The 17,801-nt window shown below is 44.9% G+C and overlaps 1 protein-coding gene across 1 annotated transcript in view; it reads right to left on the reverse strand.

The window, feature by feature from the left end:
• ADCY2 (adenylate cyclase 2) overlaps positions 1-17,801 on the reverse strand; it is a 406,568-nt gene that overhangs the window by 102,478 nt on the left and 286,289 nt on the right. The window contains exons 7-12 of the mRNA XM_082723386.1: positions 14,991-15,118; positions 9,697-9,855; positions 8,725-8,857; positions 7,224-7,397; positions 5,073-5,116; positions 1,283-1,363 (exon numbers count right to left, since the gene is read on the reverse strand). Of these exons, the coding sequence (XP_082579512.1) occupies positions 1,283-1,363; positions 5,073-5,116; positions 7,224-7,397; positions 8,725-8,857; positions 9,697-9,855; positions 14,991-15,118 (719 nt within the window). The remainder of the gene's footprint in view (positions 1-1,282; positions 1,364-5,072; positions 5,117-7,223; positions 7,398-8,724; positions 8,858-9,696; positions 9,856-14,990; positions 15,119-17,801) is intronic.

Raw genomic sequence — 17,801 nt, forward strand, 5'->3', positions numbered from 1 at the left:
GTGGGGCAGAGAGGAGGTTGATTTTCATATTGCTTTTAGAGCCCAGCAAAGCAGAGCATTTCTCTGGGCGCTGCTGGTGTGTCCTGCACCATGACAGGTGGAAGGCCTTCTCTACTTGGGGCATGCAAAGGGGCTCAGAGAGGTGTTGCTTCAACCTGCCAGCACATGTGAATTGCATTTCGGGCCCCGCCCAGACACTCGGTTGTGCACGTATACAATCTCACACACACGCACCACATACACAAACCTACACTTGTGCGGTTCTTTCATCAGCCATGTAAGTAGTCCAAAATGGCTGCTTAGAAGGAACACTCTAGAAAAGGTACGTATTTTTCAAAGCCGTGTAACATCATTTTGGAAGCAGGGAGTTCAAGTGAAAATCATTCTTACTTTTCATGAGTCAACTTTCGTGATAAAAATCACATAGTCTGGTTTCCGTAGGATGGAAACTTTTTCATTAAGGCCTTTCATTTGGACCTACTGATGTGTTCGCTACAATTTAAATTAACAAACCCTCACTGAGTGTCTAATGGCACCAGGCACCACATGGTCATCTATCTGCTGCCCTCCAGGAGCTCAGCCATGACACATGGACCTAAGGAGAATTCAAGGCCAGCGGATGTAGTCATTAAGTCCATCCAGGCTGTGAAAGTTAACACCTTGTTTAATTCCCCACCCCCAGCTCCACACCTCCTAGACCATTTAAAACCACAATAGCAATTCATAGACTGAAGAGACATTCACAGACTTCACGAGCTCATAGACTGAATGATATTTTGTCCCCCAAGGACTCTTTCTTCCTCCCGCTGCTGCCCTGAATTCAGATTCTAATGCTCGTAACCTTTCTTCAACAACCTAGAACCCAGGTGTGTCCATGTTCCCAGATTGTGCATGGGTAGAAGTGCATTTTGAATAGAGAGTGTCGCATATTAACAACTCAGATTTTCCTACGTGGCATTCTTACTGATCTTTAAAAAGTGTTAGTTACTGAACATAGTTTGCTATGATTTTCTCCTCTGTGTTTATATCTCATGCTGTTTTTTTAGTAATCTACTTGGAGAGTATTTCTTAGGCAGGAATGAAACATTTTCTAATGACCAAAAGCCATGATTAAGGACAATTGCGGTGAATGGAATGATGGCTTCTAAAAGCATGGCTTTGTCACGGCAAGTATCACAGAGTTTGTGGTGAAATTCGTGGAAAATATGAGACGGTTTTCAAATAACAGGGTTTGAAATTAAAAAAAAAAATGTATGATCATTTAAGATCATGAGGTACTCACTTTTGGGCATTAATTCCATCAATTGCTTGAATCATCCTTTCATTTAATTCTTCTTCAAATCTCTTCTTTTGGGACTTGGTTCTGTATGAAAAGGGAGACATTACGAGAGAGAAGGTGACTAAGGCAAATATGAAGGCTGTTTTTCTATGATGCCGAAACCCCCGTTCCATTCTGTCCACGGACAAAAAAAGCAGGAAGGAAGGGAGAGCCGAGAAGCAGGCTTTCCTCCGCTGACAACCAGCCTCTCTGGGGACTGAGCAAAGGGACTAGAGCTGGTGACGGGTGCAGTGAAGTGTTGCCTCACAGTGTCGTCACTGAGACCGAAATGACACCTGGCGTTAAAAAGCAGCTGGAGATATGTTCTCGGTGTTTGTGATAAAAGAACTTTGCGTCCGAAGAGATGCATTAGCTCTTGACCTGTTGCCTTCGTAAAACTTACTTTACGACAGAGCACACTGGCTTTGGAATTCCCCTGCAAAAATCTGGGCTGGTTGAAAAATAAACAGTTGCTCCTTGTTCGTGTTTCCCTTGGTCAATGTTCAAGAATTCGCAGAACAACAGTCTTCTCTGAGGCATCTCAAAGCTTCATTGTACGCATTTAAAGCTTCCTCAGTATTTGAAAGCACTCGTCATAGGAGACCGTACATGTATCTACAGACACTCAGTTACTCTTAGGAGAAAATAATCTTCAGCTATAATAAAAGATGCCTTGTTAATAAATTAGGCCGAAAGCATGAGCTCCCCAAGGTTCATGTGACCATGAGCATGAGAATGATATAAAGGAGAAAATTAAAAATAATCCCTATTTTTAAAAATTGTACATTAAAATTGTACAGGAAAAGCACACGGGAGCCCCACGAAGCTGGCCCGGCCCAGCGGGCATCAGAATTGCGCCCCTGTGAGTCTCGTGGTCCAGTGTGAGGCGAGCCCTCGGCTTCCCTGCGCTCCCCGGGGTGGGGGTGGGGGGCAATCCCTCATCCGACAGGCCTCCTACGCTGACGTGGCAGTAACTGTTCTGGTTTCAGAACCGCCTCTAGATGCAGACGAGAACAGCCAGGTCACATTTATCTGTAATTAAATCTCCCGAGAGTAGCGTGAGCGAGACGGCCGGGCCTCCCCATCACCCCGGCCCCGCCGGCAGGCTGGTGCCCTGAGCTCCTTCTTTCTAGAAACGGGCGCCGGGCGTTCCGGGTTCAACGGCCCGATGCTCCGCCGCGATCCACCTCCGGCTACGAGCGAACCCAACCGAGAGGGGTGAACCTGCCAAACTCTAAGGCTTGGAAGAAGGCACATTCATTTTTAAAACCTCTCTCTCTCTCTTTTTTTTTTATAAAAAGCACGTTAACTTAGCGATCATCTAGGATGGTTCATTCTCACTTGGAGGCGAGGAGCTCCCTCGTGTCCTTTGCAGCGGCCCCTGCCCACTCTCGAGTTTGCGGACGGCAGCTGGTGGCTTGCTTGCTCACTAAGTCTGGCCAAATGGGAGAAGAGTGTAGGTCCCTGGGGGCTCCCAGGAAAACCTAACCCTTCCAAGGTGTGCCCGGGGCCCCGCAGAGCATTGCCTCCGTGAGTCTGTTGTAGGATTAGTTCACGCGACGCCCGCCCGGGACTCAGCTCTGCGAGCGGTGCACGGAGCAGCCCGTGTGCGTGTGAGTACACGTCGACTGTTTAGTATCTGGAAAACAATTCTAACACAGCGGTTCCTTGTCTCTGTCATTTTGGGATCTCTGCTGTGGTGAATGACAGCACAGCCCCGGGGCCAATAATCTACCCCGCGAACTCGTAACTTGCCAGCTCGGGTTTTAGTCCTCGAACGTCAGGTGTTTCTGGCTGTCCTGCCCGTGTTCCTGCCGCTGGGCCACCTGCTTTCCGCTGTCCTCCCATTCGTCCTCCTGAGCCCCCTCCCTGACCTGCCCCACTCCCATGCCCGGTCTACTGTATCCGAGGATGTGGGGAGGAGGTTGGGATAACTCCCAGAGAATGTTCCATCCCAGGACAAGCGGGCTCAACGGCCAGGCTGCAGGCTCATGAAGGTTTTACAACCCAGGCCATGGGCGGACACCAGGACGTGTGAGGACAGCCCCAGTGGGTATGATTTGGAGGTGGTGCTCTCTCCACAAGACCCTGGGGCCGCCACTGATCCAGGCATCAGAGGAACATGGAATCATGGAACGGACATGGAAGAGGCTCCCAGCAAGGTCGGCAGGACAGGACAGCGGAGTGGGGCACAGAATGCGGGTTCCAAGCCCAGGGCACAAATCTGGGCCTCGCCTATGCCAGCCGTGTGCCTCTGGGCATTCTCCCGACCCCTCATGCCTCACAGCACAGCGTCTACGCTGGAGTGACCTGCAGGGATGATGTGAGGCTTTCCACGTGCCTGATACGGACCCAGGTGACGGCTTATTGTCATTGTCTTCCACACATCAGTCAGCCTGGAAGGCCGCTGCCCACATCACATGGGCCCTCGGCAAGGCGACCCCACCCTCATTTCGGTAAATAGACCCTTGAAGCAGATCCCAGAGAGGAGGAGATGGAGAACTGAAGTGAGGAACACAAAGTGAAAAGATGCCTATGGAATTTCCGTGGCCGGTCTCTTGCGGATGTGCCAGTGGCTTATTGGCTAGAAGAGTCACACCTTCTCAAGGCATCTCGCAGGGTCCACCACGCTCCTAAATTAGCATAAGTTCTCTATTAATGTGCCACTTAATGCTTCCAAAGCCCCCTCATAACATAGGACTCTAAGTACTATATCTCAATATTGAAATTTCAAATGTGACACAAAATATGAATTAGAGCTCATTAAAACAAATGAAGTCACACAGAAGATTCTGGAATAAGGTGTGCTATTTGCAAGGATACGGCAAATGACAATCTGTGTTTGATTATACTTGCATACAATGCATTTTCTACAGAATAAACTCACTTCTCTGTGGGAAAAGAAAGGCTGACTTACGTTTAGGCTTTTCAGTAATTGTCTTAATGACTTCAATAAGAAATACTTAACTCCCCAACCAATACGGACGCTAACCCAAGAGCCAGAGGAGCATGAAAAAGGGCTAGTGCCGGTCGCTCTGTGGCTGGGGGGGACAGGGGACCTGCAGACACTGTGTGAAGCTTTTCTCTCTCTCTTTTTTTAAAGATTTTATTTATTTATTTGACAGAGAGAGATCACAAGTAGGCAGAGAGGCAGGCAGAGAGAGAGAGAGAGAGAGAGAGAGAGGAAGCAGGCTCTCCATGAGCAGAGAGCCCGATGCGGGACTCAATCCCAGAACCCTGAGATCATGACCTGAGCCGAAGGCAGCGGCTTAACCCACGGAGCCACCCAGGCGCCCCAGCTTTTCTCTTTTTATGAGCATGTTGTCAGGCCTTCCCACTATAGAAAGGCCAGACCTTTCTTGCTTATATCTCTAGGACTCCACACACACACACACACACACACACACACACACACACACACACACAATGTAATTTGAAGCAACATACTCATTTTAAGAAAATTCAGTTTTTTTTTTACCACATATTAAGAATAGTCATTTTTAGGAAAAACTATTTAAAGTTCTAATGTGCTTACTACCTGGTATTGTTTTCCTTTTCCCTCTTTTAAACCGATAACATGATACTGATAATTATATTTTTAGAAGCTGAAAACAATCTCATTGAGCATTTCGCAAGGAGCTGCTCTTTTTAGAAGAAATGACCTTCCAAGTTACTCTAATTGATGATAATCACTTTCAGAAATAAATTTTTTTAAAAAGCCTTTAAAAATAAGAAAGTACAATAAATACCATACCTCAAGGTGCGATTCTGAAAATTATGCTGGCCCATTGGCACATCCTATTTCAAAAAACAAACAAACACAAAAAATTATTAGTTTCTAAATACATATTTTAGAGAATGACATTGCAGTGATAATCACGTATAACATTATTTTTCCTTTTATTATGGAAAACATCATTTATGTAACAATTACCCCATGGAGAAGAGTAGCTTAATTATAAATGGGAGAAAGAGGGAACCCTCAGTTGATACTCAGAAAGTTGGTGTCATCTCTAAGCCCGGATGTAGGAAATCCCAGGGTTGTTTTAAAGCTGACATTCTGATATTCGCAGCTACGATTTCAAACAAGGGCCTTGCAAGTAACTGTTAGTGACCGTACACAGCAGACCATCCTGTCTGGCATCAGACTAATATTAAAAAGTGCCTTAAAACACAAACAGCACCACAAGCATTAGCCCTGAGTTGGGCTCCTAAGAAACCACCGCCCTTGATTAAGTGTGTAAACCCACGACTCACTGATGGAAAAGAACAAACCCGCAGGTGAGTGGGGCAGCTGCGGAAAAGGGACAGAGACAGAGACGCTGATCAGGGTTATCAGTGGGGGACATGCCAGCAAGTGCTCCTTAAGAAAACCCCAGAAGATCCACGTGGATCCATTTGTGGTGGAATTTAAAGTTGAAACAAAGCTGCTCCAAGTGGCCCCAAAGACACTTTCCTTCGCTGGTTCATCTCCCGCGTCACATTAGGGGCTGTATGTAGCCTGGTGAAAGGGAAGGTATTTTTTAAAGAATAACTGGACTCTGGGTCTCCTTACAGGAAGTGTATGAGCCACCGACGCGGGCCCGTATCACATAAGGTGAAGTCACGAGTTATTCACCAGCTCCATCAACGCTCAGTCAAGAGTCAGTTCGGTTCCGGGGAGGGCAGTAAGGAAGAGAAATGACTAAATTGGCAAAGACTCTCTTTGACCCTGGAACGTATTAATAAGAATGACGCTGGGGTCCTTCTCAAAGTGAGCACAGGACACAGACGAGTAACAGTTGTAGGGGCTTCTTGTACTAAACAAAGCCTTGGGATTTTCTTAAGACACCCTCTCCTCGGGGGCACCTGGGTGACCCAGTCAGTGAAGTATCTGTTTACTTGTTTGCTACTCATGGCCTCACACTTCCCAACAGACGGCCAACTGCTCCCGGACCTGTCTTGGTGGGCTTTCTGGTCGACCAAGGGATATGGCCTTCCGTCATATCACATTTACTTTTTAGCTGGGAAAAAACACAGGGAAGCTGAGAGGAGAGATCTAACAAAGTCAAAACAAGAATATGGGTCTGGGGGCTTGGATGTCATCACCGTGGGCTGCCGGGAGGAATTGGAAAAGTTCGCTTTCAACGGACAATCTCATGCGTCTTTCTCATCAGCCGATGAGGACTAGGTAACATTCCACTGTCTTTTTTGTCTCAACTGCCTCCTTAGTACAATTAACGCCATTATACATGAATTTTTACTCAGAGATAGTTTTAAAAATCTAACAATGCTTTTGGGATTATTCTAAGTGCTTCGCCATAGTTACTCTTCCGGCCCCCTGTGGGTCTTTGTATTTTCTATCTGCCTTGCAGCTGTCTGACTGAAAGTGTCCCTGCTGGAAGGAGCGTTGGCACTTGATGAGCCGGTGGAAGCTAGAGTGTCGTAAGTAAGGAGCTACACAACAGAGCTCTCACTGCCACGGACATGACTTGAACGTGCCCACCATGAAAAGAATCTGGAGCTGATTCAACCCACAAGGGCATCACGCCTTCATCTGCCCCCTGGTTGGGATGCCTAGGGTTTCTGCTTCATGAATGCAAACAAGCAAAATGCCACAACAACAACAACAACAAAGAAAGAAGTTCAACTGTATTCAGTTGCTAAGAACTGAATGAAATAACAAATAAATAAAATGGTCCTGGGTTATAAAGTTCTCATGCAAAATCATGCTGGTTCAAACCCTCAGCCACGTGAGCCTGGCGCTCATTCACACCCAAACAGCTGTCTGCAGGGGCCTCCCCAAGGGGAAGGGGAAAGCTTGCTTCTTTACAGACCTACGTTACTTGGGCAGGAGAGGCCTGCCTTTCGTGCTGGGGGCCGCAGGGGCCGGCACTCTGCGCTGCGGGCCCCGGGGGGAGCGTACCGTGGTGCTGATCTTGCCGTTTTCTGTGGTCATGCTGTCTCGGTGATGCAGGTGGGCGAAGGGCTTGGCTGCTCCCCAGGACTCCAGGTACCGGGTCATGCGCACGGAGGCCCTCATCTTGGCTCCATCGAGAGTGTGGCGAGGTCTGAAGAGGTGAGGACTCCTTCGCTCTCCCTTGGGGTGAGAAACAAAGCATTACCCCCGCACACAAAGGGGCCGACGTCTCCTGCCTGCTCCCATGCCCCGACGCCCGCGTTCCTCCCGTGTTGCCCCCTCGCCCCCCACGGCTTCTGGCGCCCCCCCCCTCCTTCAGGGACACTGGTTTCCAGTGTTACAAGCTCTCTGAGTGGAGTGATTTTTTTTTTTCCCCAGAGAGTAAAAGACAGCTGTAGTTTAAACTTAGGAAAAAATAACAGCCATTTTAATGGGCATTTTTACAAAGCAAATTCTTAAGCAAGATAGGCTGCTCTGTTTCAACTTTTCTTGACGACTGAGGTTTCCTAGAGCGGCAGGTGCTAGAGGCTGGGCTGTGTTCTGGTGCGGAATGCTCATACGGGTCCACGTCCGGGTGTTCCCTGCCGGAACACAAGGTTCTCTGTACACATTTTTTGGGCCTCCTCCCTCCACAGTTCTTCCTGACTGACACACGTCTGTCTCCAGATCAGCCCCCCGGTGAGCCGGACGTGTGTCTCCAGAGGCGAACCTGGAGCCCCAGGGAGGCTACCGCCAGAGAGCACCCATGCCCTTGACCTTGTGGATCCTGAGAGACTGGCTTTGATAGCTCGGAGGTGTTTCTTGCTGATAGACTGCACTGTTTACCAGCTGTGCGATGTGGGGAAGTTACATAACCCCCGGGAGCTTCAGATTCTTAATCTGTAAATAGCAGTCGCACTCATTTGGCAGGAATTTGAGAAGGGCGACGAGAAAGAAGAGCTGGAAGCCCTTGCTTGGGCCTGACCTCTGGGGGGAACAGAGCACGAGACAGCTCCGAACTCTCGGGGTGGCCTGGGGAGCCTTCCAGGTAACGAGGAGTTTACTGCCTCCAAGTGCACCCTGTCTGCCCAATGACACTTTGTGGTTAATCTTCTAGAAGTTTCTTCCTTTCCTTCTTTGTCTATGTTCATCCTACTTCATCTCATCAGACTTTTATCATCTGTCGTTTCTCAGTTGCCAGGGTGGGCACACGGAGAGACTTCCAGAAGCATTGGGGACTAACGTACACATTCACTAACACTGATAACTCAACACACAGAGCGTAACCTTACCATAGGAGCAAGCAATTGTTTTCAACTGTTCCTTTAGTCAATATTTCCGTCTATGATTATAAAACATGTGCCATAATCAAACTGCGATGCATTTAAAGTCATTTTAGGGACAAAGACCAGCGAAGCATTCAACAGATTCTTGACTAAAAACACTTATCTGGGTCAGTAATTGGCCCCTTTCTAACTTCATCACAGAAGTCACAAGTTAATTATAGACTCTTTACGACAACACTGACCTTGGGGTTGATGACAAAGTAGGTTTTCACCAGGTGCTGTTTTAAATACGGGTCTCTGATGTCACCGTCCCCTTCCTCCACTTTGTAAGCGCCATTCAAGTGCTCCAGAGTGACAGAAGAAATGTGAACACGTCTGAAATGCCATTTAAAAACCACGGTCAAGATAGGGAAGGATAAACATGAAGGTTTTTCTATTTACTTGTGAATTTAGAAATAATTTCTTCTCCCCCAAAGAAAGGCTCTATGTACTTGGTAAAAGGGACTGTAATACAGGTTTATATTTTATTAAACAGGGCTTTGGAAAGATGCTGGCAGAGGTCACAGGATACTAACATTTCCAGCTTCTCTGCACTCACAGAAACCTGCACAGCGGGTGTGGTGAGTATGGCGAATAAAAAAGAAATTATGGGAAATAAAAATTATATGGAAGTTTCACGTGAGACCCTATTTTTTTTGAAACACAGGCCAAAGGCATTTTAGGGAGTGTGCTGATGTGTATTAAAGTATGGATTTTCTTTCTCAGTGCTTGCTTCCACGTTTCTTCGAATTATAGCACATCCATCAAAATTCTCTTGTCTGAACCATGCTCTTCTAACTGGAGGGAGACGGTACCATTCACTCATTTCACTAGTATTGGCTTCAGAGGTCACCAGTAATAGAGAAATGCCACATCTCACTGCATTAAAAAACACCTTTCCCCTAGTCACGATTCACACACTTGCAAATAAATATAAGTAATTCACGATCTGATAGCCAGAGTCTTTGACCATGGATCATGGGGTGGTGGATTTGAGATTTAAGGGTTCGTGTTAATCTAATTCATGTAAGGGGCCGCTGGACAGGGATCATGGGATGCTGATGGAGGCATCAGAAACCATCAGACACCCGGCAGACAGCTGTCAATCTGCTCGCCCAGTGGGTCTCACCTCACCCTGCCCACAGCTTGAAGAGGGAAACCCAGACTGGCCTTACCCGGGGACCCCTCCGGCTTCCATGTGATTGGCCAAGGTAACATCGTGTGACCACACGTCATACTGCCACTTCTGCAGACCAATCACCCCGCAGAGGACATTGCCAGAGTGCACTCCCACGCGCATGTTGATATCCACTCCGGTGGCGTCCCTCACTTTCCTGAAGAGAAGGAAAAAAGCATCACCCTCTGGAAACACCCTCCTCTTCCTCTGACACCTGGCCAGGTTTCAGGGCACTGTGTTACTCAGAATTTTTCAGACTGCTGGAAACAGAGTCAGGACTCCCTCCTGTGGCAACAGATTGCTGCTCGAGGCCAAGAGAAAGGTCGTTTCTTTCTGGTTGCTTCCAATTTTAGTATATGTGCTGCCGAAGCGAGCACTTTCTGGTTGCTTCCAGACCAGACCAAGAGCTCTGTGGCTCTGGCTACGACTGCCAGGTCAGGCCGGACCGTTGGTGCTGATGCAACATTTCAGCTGTAGCTTTGACTTTTTCAGCAAATGCGTATTATCAGAAAACTATCAGTTGCTGACACCTGCTGCGAATTGTCACACTAGAGTCACGTGACATTGACAGAAACAGACTGAGACACCGTCTACGATTCTAGCACTTAGCACAATGCATGTCCCCCGTGAATACTTTCTGCTGAGAAGAGACAGGCGCCGTATTTGTGAGCCTAATGACATCAGCCTGATTAGGAATTTCTCAAAAAAAGTAACCATGAGTTTAAAGCATTTCATTGTGCACAGTCATTCACAAAAACAACAACAAAACTCTTTAAAAAGTTTTAATCATGTGTAAAGAAGGTATCATTAAGAAGAAACTAATTGAAAACAATCATTTTAAAAATACTTTGGGACCCGATCAGTAAGTCATTTACAAAGACAAATGAAGAACTATGGAAAAGCTTATTTATTTCTGCCAGCTGAATGTATTTATCAATGAACTCTGACTGCAGGAGAAGGATACAGGGAGGTGTCCCGAGGTACGTGGAGAGAATTACCCCAGGGCGCATGCGGAGGGAAGCGATCGCAGTGAGCACTGACGGCCACCCAGCAGGGCGCAGGCTACCAGGTGTGGCTGCAGGACACGAGCAGAATGCCAGGGGCATGGATGTCATGCTTCAGTGACACAGTGGCATCACTTGAGCATGCTGAAAGTGGTAAGAAGTGACAAGAAGAAATGGATCTACAAGGTAAAAGAAAGGACGTCTGCAGGGCTGTTCCGTCCCTCGCATTCTCTCTCCTCCCGTCACTTCCTCCTTCCCTGTCATCCTGCTCTGTTTTTCTCACACAAAAAATCACAACTTATTTGGTCCCATGCGACTCATCCAACGCTTCCCTCTTGCCCTCACGATGGGCCTCAACATGACACTGGAGGGCCGCCCCTGTTGCTCTGTCCTCTATCAGGTTATGGCTGCCTGAGCACCATATGGTCCTCAACTCTCAGCCTTTGTTCAAGATGGTGCCGTTCTCTGAGCCTTCCTCTCCTGCCAGGGCACAGGCATCCCGTGGCCATCTGGTACTGGTTTTCCATCAGCGGCTGGAGGCATGACCTCCTCTGGGAAGGCTTTCTGACCCCTCCTCCCAGGTTGATGAGGCCACCCCTCCTTGGTGCTCCGGCCCCGCTGAGTCCAGTGTCCACATGTGCTCTCCGAGAGGCAGCCCATAAAGACACACACCTGGATACCCATCAGGGGCTTCAGGGTCTGGTGCAACGTGGACACTGGATATAAATTTACTAATCGACACAGGTCATTTCTGAAGGATTTTACTGTGCTTCTGTCTTTGGGAGATAATGATCCTGAAAAATCTGACATTGAACTCATAATTGTTCTTAAGATCCTCTGTTACTGAGAGAAGGGTTCCAACCACATGACATTTCTGTTGATCAAATACGGTCAGTAGAAAGTCAAGAGGGAAAGAAGGATGGATGACACACTTTACGTTTGACCATTTTAACAAAATGGTGAATGATTTGACTTAAAATTTTCTTTTATTTAAATTCAATTTAGTTAACCTATATACTGTATTATTAGTTTCAGAGGTAGAATTCAGTGATTCATCAGTTGAATCCAACACCCAGTACCCATCACAGCATGTCCCCTCCTTAAAGCCCATCACCCAGTTACCCCATCCCCCACCTACCTCCCCTCCAGCAACCCTCAGTTCGTTTCCTAGAATTAAGATTCTCTTATGGTCTGCCTCCCTGTCTGTTTTTATCTTATTTTTCTTTCCTTTCTCCTATGTTCACGTTTTATTTCTTAAATTCCATATACGAGTGAAATCATATGATATTTGTCTTTCTCTGTCTTATTTTGCTTCACATAATACCCTCTTTAAAACCATCTCCATGTCCTTTGTGTCTTTTTTTTTTTAGGAAAATGGGTTGGTCAAGGGTTCAGATGAGTTGACTAACCACATCTTATAATGCATGTGGATGCAACCTGTGTGAGCTTTACAAAAATACTGCAATAGTTGCCAAAGCTTGTGACCATAGAAGACAATCATTCCAGTTCAAGAGGAGGAACCCTAATCACTAACAAAGTCAGGACTCTGCCTATTACCTCCTCGGTTGAGAAGTTTACATTTTCATGACTGGAAAAAAGAAACCTCTCTAAGCATTGGGAATGTTCCAAACCGCAGCTGACGTGCTCTGTGGTGGTTCTTCAGCTGACAGAGAATGAGGTACTGAACGCGTGGGGAGGTCCTGACACGGAGGAAAAGTATAAGCAAGCGTTCCTGGACCCATGTTCCCGGCTCCCAGGAAAACACTGAGATCACCCGGCGAAATCCCAAGTCTGAGTGTACTCTTTCTCTCTTAAAAAATTAGAATTTTCATATTCATCCTCATCCTATGGTTCATGCATGGGAATGGAAATACTTGCCCTTGTATGTTAGAAGAACAAAGAATTCCTAACATTTGCTGGGATGCCCTCTATGTCCCTGCCCTTTATGGAAGGTGCCAGAAAACAACCTAATACTAATCACTTTGTCAAATGCACAGAAGCCGAACAGGTGAATTTAACGGAGAGAGAACATGGATGCCCTTGGTCAGTGAGTGCAGAGCAGAGAGACACACCAAACGTTCGTTGCCTGTGTATTGAAGCTCAAGTTTAGTTAGAAGCAAGAGTTCTGGAAAGTTCCTCAAATCTGATAACACTGCTGAGATTCTGCACATGAGCTATTAGTATCCATCACAGAGGGATAAATAAAATGTGGTATATCCACATATAACGGACTTAATTACTCCCTTGTTAAAAGGAATGAAGGCCTGACACATTCCACAATGTGGATGGATCTTGGAAACATTCCGCTATGTGAAACCAGGCAAACGCTAGTCCACAGATACTGTGTGATTCCACGCACGCCGAGGCATCTAGAAAAGTCAACTTTGCAGAGGCAGAAGGTAGAAAAGGGGTTGCCAGGGGCTCGGGAGAGAGAGGAATGAGGAGTTCCTGCTCAGTGGGATGAAGTTTCTGTCTGAGTTGATGACAAGGTCCTGGAAGTGGACCATGATGCAGGTTGCACGTATTTTAAATGTACTTAATGCCACTGAATTGTACATGTAAAAATGCTATGGTGCAGTAATTATGTTAGATATTATGTTACCATGATAAAAAAAATGTAACAGAAAATATATTACTGATGGGCTGCTGACATGCCAGTGGGCAGAAGGTAAGTATCCTTCCTCCTAAAAGCTCTTCAACGTGCTGGAATAATGGAAACGTAACAGAACTGGGAAAGAGTTGGCCCGAAAGCAGGAATCAGGCTTCAGTAATCTGATATATTATTGATGCGCATAATAAGTACATTAGAAAAACCCTTTCTCCCACTAGAACCCATTTCATCCGGTGTTGGAAACCTACACGGAGATCGCCTCCAAGGGCAGGTTATAAATTGGGAGAAAACCTTTAGTTTCACTATTTAGATTCACTTACACTGTCTAGACCCAGAGTGTTGGAAATAGTTAATTACATCTGAAACAAAGTAAAAATGTTTTTCATGTCAGAGAAGACAAATGAGTTACTATGGGGAAGAAGCAGGAGGGACAAGGTGATTCCCACACTGACTAATCCATCCATCTCTGGTTTTAACTCAATTCCACTGAATTCCCTTGCCTCCCGAGACTGATCTGTCCACAGTGGTCTGTCATCACTGCTGCCGACCCAGAGGATCGTTAGCACTGGGACCGCCAGTACCCACAGCAGGCAGTGTGGGCTTCACTGCTTCTCTCTGGACGGGCCTGGGGAAGCCACCTGCTAACTTGTTCAGTTCACTTCACACGTGACCCACATCCACAGTGGCTAAACACGTGACAACCTGACCACTACTCTCCCACTGGGAGCCCCATTGACTCTACACCAGAGACAAGGAAACAGAGCATCAGCCACATAATTCCTGTCCCGTTGAGACTGAAAATGTGCGCAGGAGATGGGAAAATCACTTGACTAAAATAGGCAATCAAAAAACCCAATACACGAAAACCTTTCAATCATATAATCAAATAAGAGCTTTTACCATTACTAAGAATATTCTGGAATCTACCACAGGCATTATTAAAAAAGTGTATTATGGCCTTGGTAACAGAAATTAATTTTTATCTTACACTTTTATCTGGTTCTTGTCAATGGTAACATTGTTTGACATAAGGATAGCCTCTCCAGAATTATGATGAAAGAAACTATAAATATGATATAGAAAACATATTCTGTGTATATTAACTGCAACTAAATTTTTAGAGCTGAGCATTTTTGACTTGATGCAGTAATTTTGGAATTTTACTGAATTGCAATCTGGTCATGAAAACTACCTTCTCCCCGACAACTCGAGTGTAGCCATATTGTTTGTCGGAAATTGTACGGAAGTGTTGAACCGCTAAATTGCACATATGAAACTAATATACTATAGGTTAACTAATTGGGATTTAAGTAAAAACTTAAAAAAAAAGAAACTGTTTGTCAGATGGTAAGAGCACAGAGATTTTCCTTAAGATTAAAGAAGATATTTCAATGCAAAAAAAAATCACTTTGGAAACAACCCAAACTCTCCGTGCCCGCAGATTTCTCCCTCGGTCTCACTGTACTTCAAGGTTAACCATAACAATAAAAATTTTACAGAAGTCTTACTTTGGACTGAGTTACTCACACACCAGTATTTGGGTCTCTGCACACTTATATTTAAAGGTTCAATAATGTTTTTAATCTCAGTATCAGAAAAACAGAAACAGTCAGGAGTGAGAATCATACCTAGAGATTCTCAAACAGTTAAAAAGGACCCTATGGTGCCTTCACTTACTTTATAGCTTCACACATGTCCAGCCCCATTTTCACACAGTTCTTGGCGTGGTTCGGGAGAGATATGGGGAGTCCGGACACACAGTAGTAGCAGTCTCCCAAAATCTTTATTCTCATGCATTCATTCTCCTAGAAGAAGAAATCACAGCATTCAGCTGCACTCAGATTTTCCGAATGTCATCCAATGCTAGTTCTACTGATACCATCACAGTGACCTAGGATTTGTGGGCGCGGAAATGAGCTGGTTGGGTTTCCCTTCATGACCCAAGGAGAATGAACCTCCCCCACCTGCATACCCATTTGCCAAAGCAGGGAGAATCAGGAGAAGGGGAAGGAAAGGAAAGCAGAGAGAAAGTTCTGGAATGATTTACTCTGAACTGTAGCAGAGGAGCATAATGACAGGATCATTCTCTCCAGCCCAAACATCCCAAGCACTGACAGCGAAATGAGATCTTCCATGCAGAGCGGAGTCTCAGGACAGTGAACGGTGACAGAACTTGACTGGAATTAGAATTGTCTGTCATTCCCTACTATGCTCAAGGTTCTCCTCATTTACTTTAAAGCCAAAGCAGATTCTTACCTGAGAACGTAGCTTCTGATAAACATCTCCATAATGCAAAAAAAGCCGCCATTCGACATTGCCAAGTAATTTAAAATTTAATTCTGACCTTAGGTTAAACTGTTTTAATATAAAGTAGTATTCACCATTTTTCTTGGCTGGGTGGTTTTTATATTAGGATATTGAGATTAGCTTCATTCATATGTCTAAATCCTACATGCATTTCTAACTTTTCTAGTTACTTCATAGATTAGTCACTAAGGAAAAGGAAAAAAAGAAGAAAAGCAAAAGAAAAAGAAGCAACAAAACAAAACAAAACAAAAACCCAAAGAGGTGCCAAACATAGATCTCTTCCTTCTTAACACTAAACATAGGCTTATGTATAAACCAAACTGCACAAATCTGAAATAATAAAATGAATATAAGATTTTCTTGTTCTAAAGTACATGTTAGGTTTGTTGAAGATTTCGCACACTTCTTCCCCGTGCGGTAGAGAACCCACAGGCTAGGGCATATTTTCATACTCATCTACGGTGCTGCAGTTGATGTGTTTACTAACTCCTGATTAAAAATCTCAGAAGTACTAAAAAGGCAAAAAATTATATACTAATAGGGCTTCCATCCCATACTTCCCAAATAGCTATTCTGAATCTAGAACACAATGAAATTAACAAAAGTGAATTCTCAGAAAACTCATCAAAGACCAGCTGACCGTGTACTTATATGCATGTGTTTATTTCTGGGGCTCAGTTCTGTTCTACTGGTATGTATGTCTGTTTTTAATGCCAGTATCATACTGTTTTAATTATGGAGCACCGTAATTCATTTTGAAAAAAGGAAGTGTGATGCCTCCAGCTTTCTTCTTCTCGCTTAAAATTTCTTTGGCTGTTTGGGGTCTCCTGTGATTCTGTATGAATTTTAGATTTTTTGTTTGTTTGTTTGTTTCTGTAGAAGTTGCCACTGGGATTTTGATAGGAATGGCACTGACTCTGTCCATGCTTAAGGTATTATGGACATTTTAACAATATTAGTTCTTCCAACCCATGAACATGGGATGTCTTTCTATTTATTTGTGTCTTTTTAGATTTCTTTTATCCATGTTTTATAGTTTCTCTTTTTTTAAAAGATTTTATTCATTTATTTGACAGACAGAGACCACAAGTAGGCAGAGAGGCAGAGAGAGAGGTGAAAGCAGGCTCCCCACCAAGCACAGAGCCCGATGCGGGGCTCAATCACAGGACCCCGAGATCATGACCTGAGCTGAAGGCAGAGGCTTAACCCACTGAGCCACCCAGGCGCCCATGTTTTATAGTTTCCCATGAATGAGTCATTCACCTACTTGGTTAAGTTTATTCCTAAAATAATATTAATAATTATTAATAATAATATTAATAATATTTTAATATTTTATTCTTTTTGATGCTAATGTAAATGAGATTATTTTGACTTCCTTCTCAGATATTTTATTATCAGTATAAAGAAATGCAGCTGGTTTTTGCACATTGATTTTGTATTCTGCAACTTTACTGAATTTGTTGATTATTTCTTTTTAAAAAAATATTTGTTTATTTGATAAAAAGAGAGAGCACGAGTGGAGGGAGGAGCCGGGGTAGAGGGAGAAGAAGAGAAGCAGACTCCTAGCTGAGCCTGCAGCCTGACACAGGGCTTGATCTTATGACCCTGACATCATGACCTGAGGAAAAATCAAGAATGGACAGCCAACTAACTGAGCCACCCAGACACCCCCCTATCTATTAGTTCTAACAGATTTTGCATATATTTTATGGTTTTCTACACACAAGATCATGTAATCTGCAAACAGAGACAATTTTACTTTTTCTTTCTTTTTTTTTTTTTTAAAGATTTTATTCATTTATTTGACAAACAGAGATCACAAGTAAGCAGAGAGGCAGGCAGAGAGAGAGGAGGAAGCAGGCTCCCTGCTGAGCAGAGAGCCCGATGTGGGGCTTGATCCCAGGACCCTGAGACCATGGCCTGAGCTGAAGGCAGAGGCTTTAACCCACTGAGCCACCCAGGTGCCCCATTTTTTCTTTTTTGATTTGGATGCCTTTTATTTCTTTTTCTTGCCTGGCCGCTCTGGCGAGCACTTCTAGGTTGTGCTGAGCAGATGTCGTGGGTGCAGCCATCCTCACTGTGTTCCCAGTCTCGAAGGAGAAGCTCAGTTTTCCTCCATCAACTATAATGTTAGCTATGGGCTTTTTATATATGCCTTTATTTTGTTGAGGTAAGTTT

Source organism: Mustela nivalis, assembly GCF_964662115.1.
Source record: "Mustela nivalis genome assembly, chromosome: 3".
NCBI lineage: Eukaryota > Metazoa > Chordata > Mammalia > Carnivora > Mustelidae > Mustela > Mustela nivalis.